At 39.0% G+C, this 18,220-nt stretch overlaps 1 protein-coding gene across 4 annotated transcripts; it reads right to left on the bottom strand.

The window, feature by feature from the left end:
- Nucleotides 1-1,143: 1,143 nt before the first annotated feature.
- Nucleotides 1,144-17,589, bottom strand: ZNF449 (zinc finger protein 449). Of its 4 annotated transcripts, none has more exons than XM_036443525.2 (5): nucleotides 17,475-17,589; nucleotides 14,715-15,160; nucleotides 12,629-12,821; nucleotides 2,666-2,779; nucleotides 1,144-2,474 (listed from the first exon to the last, which is right to left on the bottom strand). In XM_036443525.2, the coding sequence occupies exons 2-5, from the start codon at nucleotides 15,066-15,068 to the stop codon at nucleotides 1,591-1,593; spliced, it is 1,545 nt and encodes a 514-aa protein (XP_036299418.1). In that variant the 5' UTR covers nucleotides 15,069-15,160; nucleotides 17,475-17,589; the 3' UTR covers nucleotides 1,144-1,590. The 4 variants fall into 4 exon arrangements, with proteins under 4 accessions (XP_036299418.1, XP_036299421.1, XP_045439454.1 ...); XM_036443528.2 differs by having other exon boundaries at nucleotides 17,465-17,567; XM_045583498.1 differs by lacking the exon at nucleotides 17,475-17,589 and adding an exon at nucleotides 16,918-17,451.
- Nucleotides 17,590-18,220: the final 631 nt, after the last annotated feature.

Below are 18,220 nucleotides of genomic sequence, written 5' to 3'. Positions count from 1 at the left end.
GAACTAGGCTGAATATTTTCATGTATTAACAGCTTTAACTGATAAAGAATTCTTCCCTTGCTATAGGAGTTTGAGTCATTACTATGAGTATATGAGAACATTTATATAAGTAGCAATGAGGTTGAGAATCACTAAGCAACTTATAAAGTATCTGAGTGAGCCTTACCTCCTTAAAATGTGTGTATGTTTATGTGTGTATTACATAAAAACATGTGTGTAAAGAATTTTTCATAACACCCTTCAAATGACTGGAGATAACTAGGCTTGGGAGTAATAAGACTATATTGATAACTATAGAAATATATGTTAAAGGCATGTGTTCCAAGAGATATTTGCAGAATACTAGTTCTGTGGGTTATTGTTTGGGTGTACACGATAAAGGGTCCTAGGGTAAAAAAATTGAGCCAACAGAGTTGCTTTTTCTGCCTTTACTGAAGGACCTGTCAGAGAGTCTCATATGCTGATGTACACTATGAATCTAGAAAGGGGAAACAGCAGGGATTCCCAACCTTATTTGCAAAATATCTTACAGAACTAAGTGTTCTATGACACACACTTAGGGAGACGTTAAATTAAAGGATGAGTAATGTTTGAATACCAAAGGATAGTAAAAAGCAACGAACACTGCCTGGCTAGCGTAGCTCTGTGACTGAGCATAGACCTATGAATCAGGAGGTCATGGTTCAATTCCTGGTCAGGACACATGCCTGGGTTGCAGGCTCAATCCCCAATGTGGAGTGTGCAGGAGGCAGCCGATCAATGAGTCTCTCTCATCATTTATGTTTCTATCTTTCTCTCCCTTTCCCTTCCTCTCTGAAATCAATAAATATATATATTTTAAAAAGCAATGGACACTGGCTCCTCAGTCAATCTAATTTGAATCAGGTTTTAATTGTATGACCAACTGTCGAATGGATTCTTCCACCTAGAGTTTACTCATTCTCTGAACAAAATAAACCACTAAACTAACAGCTCTAAGCTGCATTTCTTCAAACAACCAAATAAGAAGATTAGCAATTTTGATAAATTCAGAAAGTTAAAATCTTAATTTCTTAAACATAAAAATTTTCTATGGAGATAACCCAGTTCTTATGAGGCAAATGAAATCCTCTTTATCCATATGTTCCTGACACATTTTTATTCTTTGAACATAATACACTGTCTCCTTTCTTGCCACTTGGAACACAAATAAAGCTTTAAACTAATATAACCACCTTTAATAATGACAGAAGAATAATTATGATGCTGCTATATATCAGATAGACATGGTTATCCATTATATTGACCCTACCCTATATGTTTTATGCTTTCATCTATGATACTGTTGGCTTGGGACACAAACATTTTCATTAAAAAGTAAGAGCTGTAAAGATAGAATACATCAAATCTAGGAAAGTTGTATGAGTTGCAAGAGTAGGTGGATACTCTAGAATTCACATGCCTTGGAAGATAGGTTTTTTGATAGTAAAAGAAAGAAAATCTGTTCTTATAAGCTCAAACAAAAAAGATTCTTCCAAGACAGACTGCTTCAAGTTAAGATATTTTTGAGTTAGTGCCAATTTCTGCATGACCTGTTTCCTTTAATAATTATTAAAGAAGTCCTCTAAAGTGAGTGACTTGGTGCATAATAAGGCCTGCTCTCTGTCTGAAACTTTTAGAACAATGACTACATTTGTATGGCTTCTCCCCTGTATGAATTCTTAAATGAATAACAAGGCTTGGTCTCTGTCTAAAGCTTTTCCCACAATAATTACATTTAAAAGGTCTCTCTTCTGTGTGAGTTCTCTGGTGCAAAGTAAGAGCTGTTAGTCTACTAAAACTTTTCCCACAATTGTGACATCTATGAGGTTTTTCACCCGAATGAGTTTTCAGATGTCTTTTAAGACTTGATCCATGGCAAAAGCTTTTCCCACACTCAAGGCATTTATAAGTCTCTTCTTCAGAATGGGTTCTCTGGTGCCCTATAAGGTGTGAGCGCCGAGTGAATCGCTTTTTACACACAGTACATTCATAGGGTCTCTCCCCTGTATGAAGTCGTTGGTGTCTATAAAGGTCTGAACTACGAAGGAATCTTTTTCCACATTCAGGGCATTTATGAGGTTCCTCTCCTGAATGAATTCTCTGGTGCCCTGTAAGTTGTGACTTCCGGGCAAAACATTTTCCACACTGAGAACATTTGTGAGGTTTGTCTCCTGGAATCTTTTTCTTATGGGTTCTAGGGTTGAGAGGTTCTTCCAAGTTAGAGCTCTCAGGTTTCTCTCCTATAGAGGGATTCTGATGATCTATAAGTTTTGTCAAATCTGTCTGTAAATCCTCTGGGGGTTTTTCCCATTGATTTTCTAACTGTACATAATCTTTTTGCAAAATGGGATCATGATTAGCATTATCCTCTAAGGAAACAAGAAATGGGTATATATTTTCCAGTTTTTTCTGCTTTGAAGTATCTTCTTCATTTTCTATCCCAATCTCAAAACCTAGGAGAAGAAAACAGAAACTGCAGATGTCACTGTGTCCCACTGAGAAAAGAACATGAAGAAAATGAAGAGTTATAGTAAACCATCAGTAGAGATACAGAAATTACTAAATAGAAGCCAAAACTCTTTACTCTGATTAAGGATGAATTTTTCTTTTCTTTCTTCTCTAGTATCAATGAACAATTACTTACCTATCTTGGATTCAAGTAATTGTTTAATTTCTTTGGAATCTTGTAGCTCTTTCACCCATGCATCTTCTCTATGCTCCAATGGAAAGCTCACATCAAGCTTTGGTAATGAATATCCTGGCCATTAGAAAGATGAAAAGCATAATTGTTTGTGTTATTAATGGTTTTTCCAGAGTTCAGGCTGATATCTTGGACATATAGCCACTTAATATCTACTTCTACCTTAATTACTATTATTTCACCGGAATCTTGTGAAAGAGTCTTTTAAAAGAAGAAAACAGAGAGAACATCCTTTTTGCTCAATTCAAAACTATTCTCCTCTAGTCTACGGAAGGAGAGGGCATTGATTCTATGCTGAAATCATGTCCTAAATTACTTCTGAATCAATTTGATATAGATTCGTTTAGGTTAGAGCCAAAATATGAAGTAAATCTTCATAAAGTTTTGGCATATTAAAACAAATGCTATTACAGAGTACCAAGTGAAGAGAGGTAAAAGTAGGAGTTAAAAAACTGTTTACTGAAATAATTTTAGTAGAGATTTTCAAATTAAAATGGAAATTGAACCCTAGCCAGTTTGGCTCAGTGATAGAGTGTCGGCCTGTGGACTGAAAGGTCCCGGGTTCGATTCCAGTCAAGGGCACACACCTTGGTTGCAGGCTCCTCTCTGGCCTGAGGCCCTAGTCAGGGCTTGTGTAGGAGGCAACAGATGATGTGTTTCTCTCACATCGATATTTATCTGTCTTTCCCTCTCCCATGCTCTTAAAATCAATGGACAAATATCCTAGAGTAAGGATTTTTTTTTTAAAGGAAATTGAGTGGTTTAACCACCAGCAAAAGCAGATTTTGTTTGTTTCAACTAAAGTCTAGAAATGGATTCTTTTGAAATTAACCCAAATGTCCATCAAATAGTGTTTCTCACTGTCAATCCAAGAACAAGAGATGTTTCTATTATTGTTGTTCCCCTTACATCCTACCACCCTTCTCCTCATTGAGAGCCCCTGTAGCTCAAATCTTCTTTTCTACACCCCTTCTTTGCCTTCTTCAGCTGTCAAAGAATATTGTGTGCAGTAACATGATGTGTAATAACATGTGGGTTAGAAACTGATGATTTGATATCTAAATGCAGAATGATCTTTACATATCAGCACTATTAAAATAACATTAGGAAGCTAGTTAGATGGAGATTTAAATTTTAGAACATTATATCAAAACAAGATTAAATGTTTAATAATTCATATTAAACAACTCAATCAAAAGACAGAGATTTAAAAATCCAACTATATGCTGTCTTTAGGAGACACATTTTATTATTATTTCTTAATATATTTTATTGATTTTTTTACAGAGAGGAAGAAAGAGGGATAGAGAGTTAGAAACATCGATGAGAGAGAATCATCGATCAGCTGCCTCTTGCACACCCCCTATCAGGGATGTGCCCACAACCAAGGTACATGCCCTTGACCGGAATCGAACCTGGGACCTTTCAGTCCGCAAGCCGATGCTCTATGCACTGAGCCAAACCGATTTCGGCAGGAGACACACTTCATATTCAAAGATACAAATAGAATGAAAGTAAAAGACGGACCAGCAATTCCTCTTCTGGGTACTTATCTGAAGATTATGAAAACACTTATTTGGAAATATATAGCCACCCCTTACATTCAGTACAGCATTATTTACAATAGCCAAGATATGGAAAAAAATTTAAGTGTCCATTGACAGATGAGTGGATAAAGAAGTGTGTGTGTGTGTGTGTGTGTGTGTGTGTGTGTATTTCCATTTCATATATACCAACAGCTTTACTTTTTGCTGACAGAGAGTATATTCCAAACTTTAATATAAAATCATTTGACTTATTTCCATTAGTTTGAAATTTATTCTTCCACTTTGCCAGCTGTTCTTTCCACTCAGCCTAAAATTGGATGTGCTTCATGTCATAAATCCATTGTTTTCACTTTTATTAAAAAAGCAGTAAAAGTAGAATTAATGTTTAAATTATGGATTAGGAGATACTGCTGATCCTCACAGCCAATTGGCTTGGAGATCAACGCTTCCCAGTGATATCAACAATAAGCAAGGCTTAACAACAAGACTGCACACACAGCCCACAAAGGGCTACACCAAGACTGTCCACTGCAGGTAACTGGGAAGGCTGTGCTACTGGGCTCTACCAGAACACCTAGCACACAAAGCTATTCTATCAAATCAGGGAAACAACTAAAATGCAGACAAGAAGAAGAACACAAAGGAAGGAGATGGAGGAAAAGAAAAGATTGGACATTGAGTTCAAAACTACAGTTATAAGGTTATTCAACAATATCCTAAAAAAGGCCGATAAAATAAATGAGACCTATGAGGATATGAAAAGGGAGCAACTAGAAATAATAAGGGATCAACAAGAAATGAAGAAAACGTTGTCTGAAATAAAAAATATTATACAAAGTCCTAAAAACAGACTGGAAGATCACAAGAATCAAGACAAAGATTTAGAACACAAAGAGCCAGAGGACACTCCTCTGCAGAAGGGAGAAGATAAGAGAATCCAGAAAGTTGAAGATAGTGTAAGAAACCTCTGGGTTTCAAGCGAACCAACATCAGAATTATGGGGATTCCAGAAGAGAGAGAGCAAGATACCGAAAGAGTACTAGAAGAAATAGTGACAGAAAACTTCCCCCACCTGGGGAAAGAAATAGACTTACAAGTCCAGGAAGCCCGCAGAATCCCAAACAAAAGGAATCCAAGGAGGACCACACCAAGACATATCATAATTAAAATTCCAAGAGCAAAAGACAAAGAGAGAATATTAAAAGCAGCAAGAGAAAAGCAGGTAGTGACCTACAAAAGAGCACCCATAAGATTGTCAGCTGATTTCTCAACAGAAACCATGCAGGCCAGACGGGAATGGCAAGAAATATTCAAGGTGATGAATAACAAGAACCTACAGCCAAAAATAATCTACCCAGCAAAGCTATCACTCAGAATCAAAGGACAGATAAAGAGCTTCACAAATAAAAAAAAGCTAAAAGAGTTCATCACCACCAAACCAGAATTATATGAATTGCTGAAGGAGGTTATTTAGGAAGAGGAAGAAGATAAAGATAAAAATTATGATCAACAAATACGTAGCTATCAACAAGTAAATCTAAAAACCAAGGGAATTTAAAAATCTGATGAACAATGTTAACTGGTGAATATAATAGAATCAGAGGTATGGAAGGGGAGTGGACTGACGATTCTCAGGGAAAAGGGGAGTGGGGGTGCGGGAAGAGACTGAACAAAAACTGTGCACCTATGGATGAGGACAATGGGGGATGAGGAAAGGACAGAAGGTGGGGTGGGAACCTGGTGAAGGGGATCAATTGAGGGGGGGAAGAGGATCACATTTATAATAATCTGAACAATAAAGATTTATTTAAAAAAAATAAATAAATGAAAAAAATAAATAAATTATGGATTAGTAAGTACATCATTTTGAAAAGCATAATATATCACTTTAAGAGTGATGAGAAAGAGGTAGTTTCTTCTACTCTTTATTGGTATATTTTACTTTTTATTTTTTTTTAATTTTTTTATTTATTTCAGAGAGGAAGGGAGAGGAAGAGAGAGATAGAAGCATCAATGATGAGAGGGAATCATTGATTGGCTGCCTCCTGCACATTGGATTGGCTGCCTCCTGCACATTGGACTGAGCCTGCCAGGCATGTGCCCTTGACCAGAATTGAACCTAGGATCCTTGGGTCCGCAGGCCGATGCTCTCTCTCTTCACTGAGCCAAACCAGCTAGGGCAATATTTTACTTTTAAAATTCATTCTATCTTTCCCATGATAAATATACTAGATTTTCCTGTGCTTTGGAAAGTATTAAAATCAAGAGCAGTAGTATTTCTCAGCATTATATGTGATCTTCCTACCTGGCACTGTTGCTAAGCGAATTAACATGGGGAATGGAAATGCATATGCAGAAAGATTTATAATTAGATATACAATTACTAGCTAATATTTGAAGGTATAATGGCTAAAAGTTCCCAGATTTGAAGAAAAGACATGAATATAAACATTTAATTAGTTCAACAGACTCCAAGTAAGATGAACTTAGAGACTCACACCAAGGTATGTTATAATCAAACTCTGAAAAGCCAAAGACAGGGAGAATCTTGAAAGCACCAGAGAGAAGAAACTCATTACATACAATGGAGGCTTAATAAGAAAATATGCAGATTTCTCATCAGAAACTTTGGAGGTCAGAAAGCAGTGGGCTGAAATATTCAAAGTACTAAAATAAATTAACTGTCAACCAAGAATCGTATCCTATATCTAGCATAACTGTCCTTCAATAGTGAAGGAGAAATTAAGGCATTCCCACATAAACAAAAGCTGAGGATGTTCATTACCTCTAGACCTGATGTGAAAAAATGCTCAAGGGAGTCTTGCAGGATGAAATAAAAAGGACACTAGACAGTAACTTGAAGCCACATGAAGAAATGAATATCTCAATTAAGGTAAATAGGTAGACAATTATAAAATCTATTATTATTGTAACAATTATTTATAATTCTACTTTTTGTTTTCTACATAAATTAAATGACTAATATATTTTTAAAAACAAAATTATCTAAGTGTAGTATTATGGTAACTTATTTGTAATTCACATTTTATATTCTATATAATTTAAGAGAAGAATGCATTTAAAATAGTTAATTTGTTTTGGGGCACATATTCTATAAAAATTTAGTTTTGTGACAACTGAGTAAGGATGGAGCTGTAAAAAAGTGGAGTTTGGGGATGTTATTGTAACTAAGATGTTATGAATTCAAATTAGAACATAACTTTAGGATGTTAAGTGTAATCTCCATAGAAACCACTTTGATTACAGATTAAAAGAAAACAGGCATACAATAAATGCAAAAATAAATGATAAAGGAATTTAAGCATTTGATATAAAACAACCAACTAAATCCAAAAGATATGTAGAAAATAAGGAACAAAAAAGCTATAAGACATATAGAAAACAAATAGCAAAATGATAGAACTTCCTCCCCATTGGTAATATACAGGGTGCCCCAAAAAATGTACACACACTTTTACAACTGACAGCTCAATTTAAAAAATAAAATTTATTTTAATTAACACTGCCTTTATAATTATTCAAAGAGTGTATATACATTTTGGGGGATACCCTATATATCTAGGATATAGACTGAGTGGCCAGATTATTATGATCTCTGAATGCATAATAATCTGGCCACTCAGTGTAGATCATATGTTAGAGCACAAATTACTCTCAATTGATTTCAAAAGATAGATATACCACAATAGGATGAAGTTAAAAAACAATAACAGAAAGAAAATGGGGAAATTGACAAATATGTGAAAAATAAATAACACAGTTTTAAACTACCCATGGATCAAAGAAGGAATCACAAGGGAAATTAGAAAATACTTAGAGATAAATGAAAATGAAAACTCAATATATCCAAACTTAAGGGGCACAATGAACACAGTGCTAAGGGAGAAATTTATAGCTATACAGGATGGAGCAAAAACAGGTTTATAGTTCCTATGGGAAATAATTAAAAAATTAATAAATAATAATAGAAGAATAAATTGTTTCATGAACTAACAACTATAAACCTACTTTTGCCCCACCCTGTATATAAATATTTAGATTAATAAACAAGAAAGACCCCAAAACAACATAATTTCACAATTTATGGAATGAAGAAAAGAAAGAAAAGACACAAAAAACTAAACCCAAAGTTGGCAGAAAGAAGGAAACATTAATGACTGAGTAGAGATAAATAAAATAGAGACTAGAAAAAAATCAATGAAACCAAAAGCTGTTTAAAAAAAACAAAAATCAACAAAGTTGACAAACCTGTAGCTAAATGGACTAAGAAAAAAGAGATAAGGCTCAAATCACTAAAATAAATATGAAAGTAGGGGCATTACCAACGATTTTATATAACTAAAAAGAATTATAAGAGAGTACTATGAAAAATAGTATGTCAGCAAGTTTGTTAACCAAATGAAATGGACAATTATAAACACAAAACCTACCAAGACTAAATCATAAAGAAGCAAAAATCTCAATAGACCTAGAATTAGCAAGGAGATTTTTAATCTGTAATAAAAAAAATTTCCTGGAAATTATGAAGACAATTCAATTTATAACAGCATCAAAAAGAATAAAACACTTAGGAACTAATTTGAACAAGTAGATGAAAAATGTACAATGAAAATTACAAAACATTGGTAAAAGAAATTAAAGAATGCATACATGGAAATACATTCTATGTTCATGGATTAGAAGATTTAATATTGTTAAGATGTTAACATTATCCAAAATGGTCTATAGGGTCACTGTAATCTATCAAAATCCAAATGACATATTCTACAGAAAAAGAAAAACCCCTTTTAAAATTCATATGGAGCCTCCAGAAACCTCAAATAGACAAAACAATATTGAAAAGAAAGAACAAAGTTAGAGGACTCACATTTCCTGATTTAAAAAATTTACTATAAAGTTACAGTAATCTAAACAGTTTGGTACTGACATAAAGACAGACATACAGATAAATGTATTAGAATAGAGTGCCCAGAGGGAGACCATCAAATATATGGTCAAATGACTTTTAACGAAGATACCAAGATCATCAAATGGAGAAAAGACAATCTTTCCAAGAAATGATGCTGGAAAAACTGAATACGCACACACACACAAAAATAAATAAATAAAGTTGTACCTTTACCTAACACCATATGCAAAAATTAGCTCACTATGGATCAAAGACCTAAAAGTAAGACCTTAGAAGAAATAGGGCAAAAGTTAAACGGCATTTCATTTGGCAATGTTTACTTGGATATAACAAGAAAAGCGCAGGCAATAAAAGAAAAAGTAGACACAGTACTTCATGAAAAAATTAAACATTTGTTCATCTGAAGACAGTGTCAACAGAGTAAAAAAGCCCACAGAATGCAAAAAGTATTTACAAATCATATCCGATCTAATAAAAGAGTGATATGCAAATTGACTATACCTCCACTACACCCAGAAGTCACGCCCACCAGCCAATCAGGAGCAGTTATGCAAATTAACCCAACCAAAATGGCTGTGGCCACAGAGCAAGCAGGGTGCTTGGGTTTCCCAAGCCAAACTTCCTGCACACCCTGGCCAGTCCAGGCCTCTGGTCAAGGCTACAAAGTTTTAATTATAGAAGATAAATAAATCCCATCAAAAATGGCTGAGGCCACGGAGTGAACAGGAGGCTTGGGTTTCCCCGGCGATGGAGGAAGCCAAGTTCCTGGCCTGCCCTGGCTTCTGCTGAAGACTACAAAGTTTCAATTATAGAAATTAAATCCCAGATACCAGGGCCTCCGCTTGGGTTGCAGGGGGGCTGTTCTGCAAACCACCACAGGCCCCTCGCCCAGGCCACCCCATGCCCCAAGGGAACTCCCACCCTGATCCAGGACACCCTTCAGAGCAAACCAGATGGCCCCCACCCATGCACCAGGCCTCTATCCTATCTAATAAAAGAGTAATATGCAAATTGACCATCACTCCAACACATAAGATGGCTGACCCCATGTGGTCAAAGAAGACTGCCCCCATGTGGACACAAGATGGCCGATACAAGATGGTCAGCAGGGGAGGGCAGTTGGGAGGGACCAGGCCTATAGAGAAGGGTAGTTGGGGGGGACCCAGGCACGCAGGGAAGTGTAGTTAGAGGTGACCACTCCTACGGGGGAGGGCAGTTAGGGGTGACCAGGCCTGCAGGGGAGGGCAGTTAGGGGCAATCAGGCTGGCAGGGGAGCAATTAGGCATCAATTAGGCTGGCAGGGGAATGGTTAGGGGGTGATCAGGCTGGCAGGCAGAAGTGGTGAGGGGCAATCAGGAAGGCAGGCAGGCAAGCAGTTGGGAGCCAGCAGACCTGGATTTTGAGAGGGATGTCCGACTGCCCATTTAGGCCTGATCCCAGTAGACATTGGACATCCCTCAAGGGGTCCCAGATTAGAGAGTGTGCAGGCTGGGCTGAGGGGCACACACACCCGTGCACAAATTTCGTGCTCTGGGCCTCTAGTATTTGATAAGGAATTAATACCCATAATAAGAGAACTTTAAAATTCAACAAAGAAAACCAAACAACCCAATTAAAAAATGTGCAAAGGACTGAATAGACATTCTTAAGTAAAAAACAAAACAAACAAACAAAAAAAAACCACTCAAAAAACTCACAGACACAGACAACAGTATGGTGATTACCAGAAGGAAAGGGGGATGGGGAGAGTAGAAGAGGGTAAAGTCCAGATAAATGGTAATGGAAGGAGACTTGACTTTGGGTTGTGCACACAATATAATGTAAAGATGATGTCTTTTAGAATTGTATACTTGAAACCTATATAATTACATTAACCAATGTCACACCAATAAATTCAATAAAAATGTAAAACAACAAAAACTAAAAAAAAAAAAGATATATTCATGACCAAAAATCACATGAAAAGGTGTTCAATGTCATTAATCATTTAGAAAATGCAAGTCAAAACTACAATTAGCCCTGGCCAGGTGGCTCAGTTGGTTGAAGCATTGTCCCACACACTAAAAGTTTACGGGTTCAATTCCCAGATAGGGCACATACCTAGGTTGTGAGGTAGATACCCGCTCAGGGCATGTAAGAAAGGCAACTGATTGATATTTCTCACATAGATGTTTCTCTCTTTCTCCCTTTCTCTCTCTCTAAAAGTCAATAAAAATACATATCCTCGGGTGAGGATTAAAAAAAAAAAAAAAACTACATTAAGATACCACCTAATACCCATTAGGAATGCTATTATTAAAAAAAAAAACCAACAATCAGAAAATAACAAGTGTTAGCAAGGATGTGGAAAAATTGGAAAGCTTGTGCAGTTAGTGGGAATGTAAAATGGTACATTTACATCCACTGTGGAAAACAGTATGATGGTTCCTCAAAAGTTTAAAAATAGAATAATCATATGATCAAGCAATTCTACTTCTGGTTATATACCCAAAAGAAGTAAAGGCAGGGTCTCAAAGAGATTCACACCCTACTCAGGGAAGCATTACTCATGACAGCTAAAACACAGAAGCAACCTAATACACATTTATGAAAAATGGATATATTAAATATAATATATATGCACAATGGAATATTATCCAACTTTCAAAAGAATAGAAATTCTGACATATACTACAACATGAATGAACCCTGAGGACATTACACTAAGTGAATGAAACAGTCTCTAAAAGACAAACACTAGCCGAAACCGGTTTGGCTCAGTGGTACAGCGTCGGTCTGCGGACTGAAAGGTCCCAGGTTCAATTCCGGTCAGGGGCATGTACGTTGGTTGCAGGCACATCCCCGGTAGGGGGGGTGCAAGAGGCAGCTGGTCGATGTTTCTCTTTCATCAACGTTTCTAGCTCTCTATCTCTCTCCCTTCCTCTCCGTAAAAAATCAATAAAATATATTAAAAAAAATAAAGACAAACACTATATGATTCCATTTATATGAGGTACATAGAGTAGTCTAATTCATAGAGACAAACATTTAAATGGTCATTCAGGGGTTGGGGGAGGTGGAAATGAGCAGTTATTGTGTAAATGGGTACAAAGTTTCAGTTTTACAGATGAAAATAGTTGTAGACATAGGTAGTGGTGATGGTTTTGCAACATTATAAGTATATTCATTACCACTGAAGTGTACATGCAAAAATGGTTAAGAAGTCAATATATTATTATGTTTATTGCACTAAAAAAAGTGAAAAATAAACTTCTTGAATCCCAGTTAATCTAACATGTTTTGTGGCTAGCTATTCTCAGAGAGACGTTTCCACACTTACTCTTTATCCATTTCCATCCCTTACTCTGTGTTTCTAACCAAGCCAAACCCTGGATAGCTCCCGAGTTCTCAAAAAGAAATCAAGGAAAGGAAACAAAATCTTTGGTTTACCAGGGTCCAGAAAGGACTGGCCTTCCCCAGCAGCACCGTAGCTCAGCTCCTGTGGGATCCACGCATCTACGATCGGGGGCTCGGGGACAGGTCCCAGTGCTTGGAGTGGGGGTACGTCCACGTGGATGTTTGGTGATATGTCTGCTATTCCAACTGCTTCGAGGTCTTCCAAGAGTAGTTCCTGCCTATCAATCTGGGGAAAATGCCAGAACCCATCACTCTAATATCTAGACCATCAGTGCCCAGGAGCAATATAATGCAAGCCAACAAAGTCATTTTAAATTTTCCAGTGGTCATATGAAAAAAAAAGAAAAAATAATAATATGCATTAACAAAATATACATATATAAAATAACACAATTTCATAATGTAATCAGTATGAAGAATTATTAATAATATATTTCACCTACTTTATTTTTCACCTTAAGTCTTCTGAATGTGGTGTGCATTTTATACTTACAGCATATCCCAATTTGGACTAGCCAAATTTCTAGTGCTCAAGAACCACCTTTGGCTGGTGCCTATCATACTGGCAATGCAGGATTAGACTGCATGAAGACAAAATTTCATGTGGTAAGCCAAACAAGGAGACACAGAAAGGAAGGGAAACTATAAACTATTCTATCCTAGGGTCAGGAAACTTTGGAAGAATCCTGTTCATGAAGGCTAACTACAGAATCCCATCAACACACAAGACTCCAGTGTCACTAATGCCTAACTAGAAGCACCACCTCCCTTCTCCAAAGATGCTGTCCTGTGCTCAGCTATAGCAAGCCCCAAAAAGGTTTTATTAGGTGGTTCTGAAAGAGGGTAGGGCCACCATCCCCAGGAGTTATTTTAGCTATTGTAGTAGGTGGTGGCTATCAGAATTTAGTGGGCAGAGTTGGTAGTATATAGATAATGTCAGGTAGCCCAGTTAAGAGTGTTGTCCCAATACACCAAGGTTACAGGTTTGATGCCTGGTCAAGGCACATACAAGAATCAACCCAATAGCCCTAGCTGGTTTGGCTCAGTATGTAGAGCACTGGCCTGTGGAATGAAGGGTCCTGAGTTTGATTCCAGTCAAGGGCACATGCCCAGGTTACAAGCTCGATCCCCAGTAGGGGGGCATATAGAAGGCAGCCAATCCATGGTTCTCTCTCATCAATGATGTTAGTTGGCAGAGATGGGAGTGTAATATAATGCACGCAGTGCTGAATTGTTCCAGGTCCTTACCAACTTTGGATTGCCCCCCTCAAATATTCATATAGGTAAATGGAATCTGTCAAGAACCTCACCTTATTGGTCATATAATCACACAATATTTTTGTAAATTTTAGCTTGACTTAACTTTTCTAGGAAAGCAATAATTTGAAAATCAAAGAAGTACTATACTAATTGTTCAGATTAAACAAAGTTGTTTGTCACTTTGGAAAATCACATGACCAGCAGCAACACCATTTATAATGTGTGTTATATTGGTCTGAATTTCTGCTTGTTGCCTTCACAGCAAGTCTGTGCAGTAAGGCAAGCATCTGACAACTTCACGAGGTCTTCTGGTGTGCTCAAGCCCAGACATGTGAATGCTGACATGCCCATTAGTTCATAGGACACTATCTTCCTTTTCTTTTATATTACTTCTAAACCCTACTTGGCTTATGGTTGGCAGAACTTTTTGGAAAGAACCAGATAGTAAATATTTTAGGCTTTCTGGGTTGTGTTGGTCTGTTGCCTATTCTTTAAAAAAAAAAACACACAATACTTTAAAAAGGTAATAACTGTGATTAGCTCATGGGCTGTATAAAAACAGACCTTGGGCTGTTTTTGGCTCACAAGCCACAGAGCACTTATTATATGATGGTTTTGATTTTGTGTATATAAGTAGATTATACTATCTATGGGACAGTAAAAGGGACACAACCAAATATTTAAAGAGTTTGGTTTGGTAATTGAGAATCACGGAGCCATTTGCTGATTCCAACAAAAGGAAAATATATAAATCACTGCAATGAGGTCCTGGGACAAAAGACAAAATGGCTGATCTAGTACCAGATGTGTCTGCTACTTCTTTTAGAATAGTTACCCAGATCCCAAACTCTTTTCTTACCTGTGGCTCTGGTATCTCAAGTTCTCTCTGTAAGTCTTCTATCAGCGATACAACTCTTTCTCTATTATCTGGGCAATGTTCCCTCACCCAGGTCTCTATCTCTGTGGGCAAAATTGTTAGAAATTGCTCCAACACTAGGAGCTCCAGGATTTGCTCCTTGGAACGCAGCTTTGGCTTCAGCCATTGACAGCAAAGCTCCCAAAGTTTGTTGAAAGCTTCATGAGGCCCGGCTGCTTCTTTGTACTGGAACTGCCTAAAGCGCTGACGGAAGACTTCAGAGTCAGTATCATATTCTTGAAACACCGAGCCCTGATTCAAGGAGGCCTGGATTGCACAACCCAGGGCAACAGCCATTGCCCCTTTCCCGAAGTGTCCAATTTATCTGGGCCTAAAGTCTCAGACTCCAATTTGTTTCTTTGTATATTTCTTGGGTGGAGGATCTAAAGCTGAGGAAAGGTCAAATGAGAAAGGAGAAAGAGCAGTGGTTAACAGGGCATTCTCCATCTCCCTTAATTGCTTGCTTTTCAGCAAAGCTCTAAAGTAGCAGGTGGCAATATTTTCAGTGATTCTGAGAAATCTGATGAAAGCAATGGACTCACTTCCTAGAAAAAGACACAGAGCACTTCAAATTCTGCATCCAGTTTCAAAAAGTTCACTAAAACTTCAAGACCATCCATGTACCCTCAAGAATTGTTCTGTCCAATATGGTGGACAATAGTCCCATGTGGCAGTTTAAGCTTAAAGTATTTAAATATAAAAATCAATTTCCTATTTATACTATTCACATTTCAAATGCTCAGTAGACACTGTTGCAGGAAGTTCTACTGTACAGCTCTTTTCTAGAATTCCTGGACCCAGGGCTAAGAATATCTTCCCTTAAATGAACCCATATACCGTACATCTGGTGGCCACTATCTTCACTCTTAGTCTAGTAACAATTTTTTTGTGTTTCTGAATATAGATAAGCCAAAGAAAAAATACCAGGGAGCAGTACTTACAATAGAGGTGAGCAAACCTGAAAGTTAACCTAGCTTTGAGTAACCCTCAGTCATCTTAGGGAGAGCCATGCCTTGCAAAGGCAGCAACTCATCAATGCCTCATTCTCCTCCACTTCAGGTATGTGTACTTCAGCCAACATCACCATGAACCTCATCATGCAATGCATTCCAAGTGGCTTTCTCGTGAGAAAATTACACTGCACAGGGCAGGCCATCAAGAATTTGGTCTGCATTAATAATGAAGGACAGTTATCATCATGTTCAGCATGCTAAGTGCCAGGTGCTGTTCTAAGCCATTTAGCCCTCACCCAATATTAGGAGGTGGGCACTGGTATTATGCCCTGAATACAGATGAGGGCACTGAGGCTTGAGGCTTCAGAGGACTGAATAGCATGTCCCAGGAACCATAGCAAATGTCAGAGAAATGGTGATGAGGTTAGAAACGATCGACTCCTGCAATGCTCATGTCTACAAACATCCAAATGTCCTTAGTGCAAACTCCAAGGTTACATAGGTGGTAACATACATGTCTGCAAAGGTATGAAGACTGGTACCTGCCCGTGTGCTATGGGTCCTCTCTGAATCTACCCACACAGCTCACATACAGGTCTCCTTTCCTGGACTGGATCAAGGGGAAAACAAAACAAACCAACAAACAAAACCCTGAATCTCTTCCTGTCTGGTCATTCAAAAACTTCACTCTGGCTGAAACCGGTTTGGCTCAGTGGATAGAGCATCCGCCTGCGGACTGAAAGGTCCCAGGTTCGATTCTGGTCAAGGGCATGTACCTTGGTTGCGGGCACATCCCCAGTGGGGGGTGTGCAAGAGGCAGCTGATCGATGATTCTCTCTCATTGATGTTTCTAACTCTCTATCCCTCTCTCTTCCACTCTGTAAAAAAATCAATAAAATATATATTTAAAAAACAAAAACAAAAAACCAAAAAACTTCACTCTGTTCCCATTTCATCCCGGGGCTAGTTTCTTAAATGACACCCTGTGCCTCTTTGTAAAATCCTCTTCATAAAATTGTCTTTGACCGATCCAATTGGATAGAAAGGGAACCGCAATATGCCCGGCCAAGAGACAGCTCTGCTCGCGAGAACTCGTTGCTAGAAAGCTTCTAAAGCTTCTATTCCCCCGAGTAGGTACTTAAGGGTCGCTGGAGGGCATCCAGGAACCCTGACGGCTAAATCTGTGGACCCACCTTTCGTGTACTCCAGCCTCACAGCTGGGCAGCTCTTCCCTTACTGATCCAAACCTTACCCCACGTCTCCCACGGAATGGACCCTCCGGGTTTCCTCCCATCGGCCCTTCCGGATGAAAACTTCACTTCCCCTCGGGGCTGATGGCTTCTCTCCAAACCCTCCGGAATGAGCCCGCGCTCACCGGGCCGTGGATAGAGAGATGGGCGGAAAGAGGCACTGGGCGTTGTGAAAAGAGGGCACCAGGGGAAAGGATAGGGGGACACGTCCCTAAATGCCTAAAAGCCGGTTTAAAATCGAATGCTGGTGGCCAAGGGCGCGGCCCCAGCGCTCTTCCAGGCGTAGATGTGTCGCTTCCTGGAGGGGCGACGCCAGCCCCAGAGGACCCCCGGGAAGGCCCAGCCGGGTCTCAAGGAGCGGCAGCGGGGACCCAGGCGGGACAGGGGCCCGCCACCAGGTCAGGCCTGGAGGCTGCAAATTTTTGGAGCCCATAAGGGAAGGGAGCCCCACTCCCCGCGCCCCAGGGACGGCCACGCCCTCCGGACGCACCGGGACTCACCGCCTGGGCGCCCACGGCTCTCCCAGCTCGCTTGGTGCAGTATCCAGTGCGCAGGCGTGGGGCCACGCGGCGGACTGCAACTCCCAGCAGGCCGCAGGCCACCCTTCCCTGCGGGTGGGGGATGTGGATGGAAGATTGCTGACGTTCGAGGGGCTGGAGCTTTTCTTTGGAAAGGATTCCATTTCCGGTCTTCGAGGCCTCTAAGTCCCAGGGGGTTGGGTGGGGCCTGTCATTTTCTTGATCCTAGCCAGGGCTTCTCTCCCTGCAGCTCCAGAATACTAGGAGCGGTTGGGAATGGAAACCAAAATAAATTTTAGACTGTAATAAAGAACAAAATGCTTTTATTTGCCCCCAAGGAGCTGCAGCTCAGGAGACACAGATTTAGGTAGCAACTTCTATTTTCCTCCACTGAGACAAAGGGGAGGCTGTCTTTTATAGTGAAAGTTCTTGCTCAGATTCTCAATTATGTCTGCTTTATGTAACTGAAGTATCCAAATATGAAGTTCTGAATGGACAGGGCAGTTCTCAGTCAAAGGGAGCAAAGAGAAAACCAGTGTTTCCCTGTAGTGGTTGACTGAGATGTCACAAACCAGGCACTGTGCTGGAAGCTCAGAGTTCAGTCTGAATTCCCCTGAGGAAACCCCTGCCAGCAAATAGCTGGCAAACTCTTATTATTTATTAAATTTGGGCCCTGTGTTGACCATGGGGAGTTCATCTCAGCAGATAAAGTCCTTCTTGAAGTCCAC

This window comes from Pipistrellus kuhlii, unplaced genomic scaffold (assembly GCF_014108245.1).
Source record: "Pipistrellus kuhlii isolate mPipKuh1 unplaced genomic scaffold, mPipKuh1.p scaffold_m20_p_19, whole genome shotgun sequence".
NCBI classification, from domain to species: Eukaryota; Metazoa; Chordata; class Mammalia; order Chiroptera; family Vespertilionidae; genus Pipistrellus; species Pipistrellus kuhlii.
Note: the sequence above shows the minus strand (reverse complement) of the source record. Positions and strands in the feature narration are given on the sequence as shown.

What these genes read in the sequence shown, in the direction of transcription:
- ZNF449 (XM_036443525.2), bottom strand. Translation starts at nt 15,068, where the DNA reads ATGGCTGTTGCCCTGGGTTGTGCAATCCAGGCCTCCTTGAATCAGGGC. An exon ending in TTGAGATACCAGAGCCACAG is followed by an intron (nt 12,822 to 14,714) that starts GTAAGAAAAGAG and finishes CATTTTCCCCAG; the next exon opens with ATTGATAGGCAGGAACTACT. An exon ending in ATTACTTGAATCCAAGATAG is followed by an intron (nt 2,475 to 2,665) that starts GTAAGTAATTGT and finishes TTCTTCTCCTAG; the next exon opens with GTTTTGAGATTGGGATAGAA.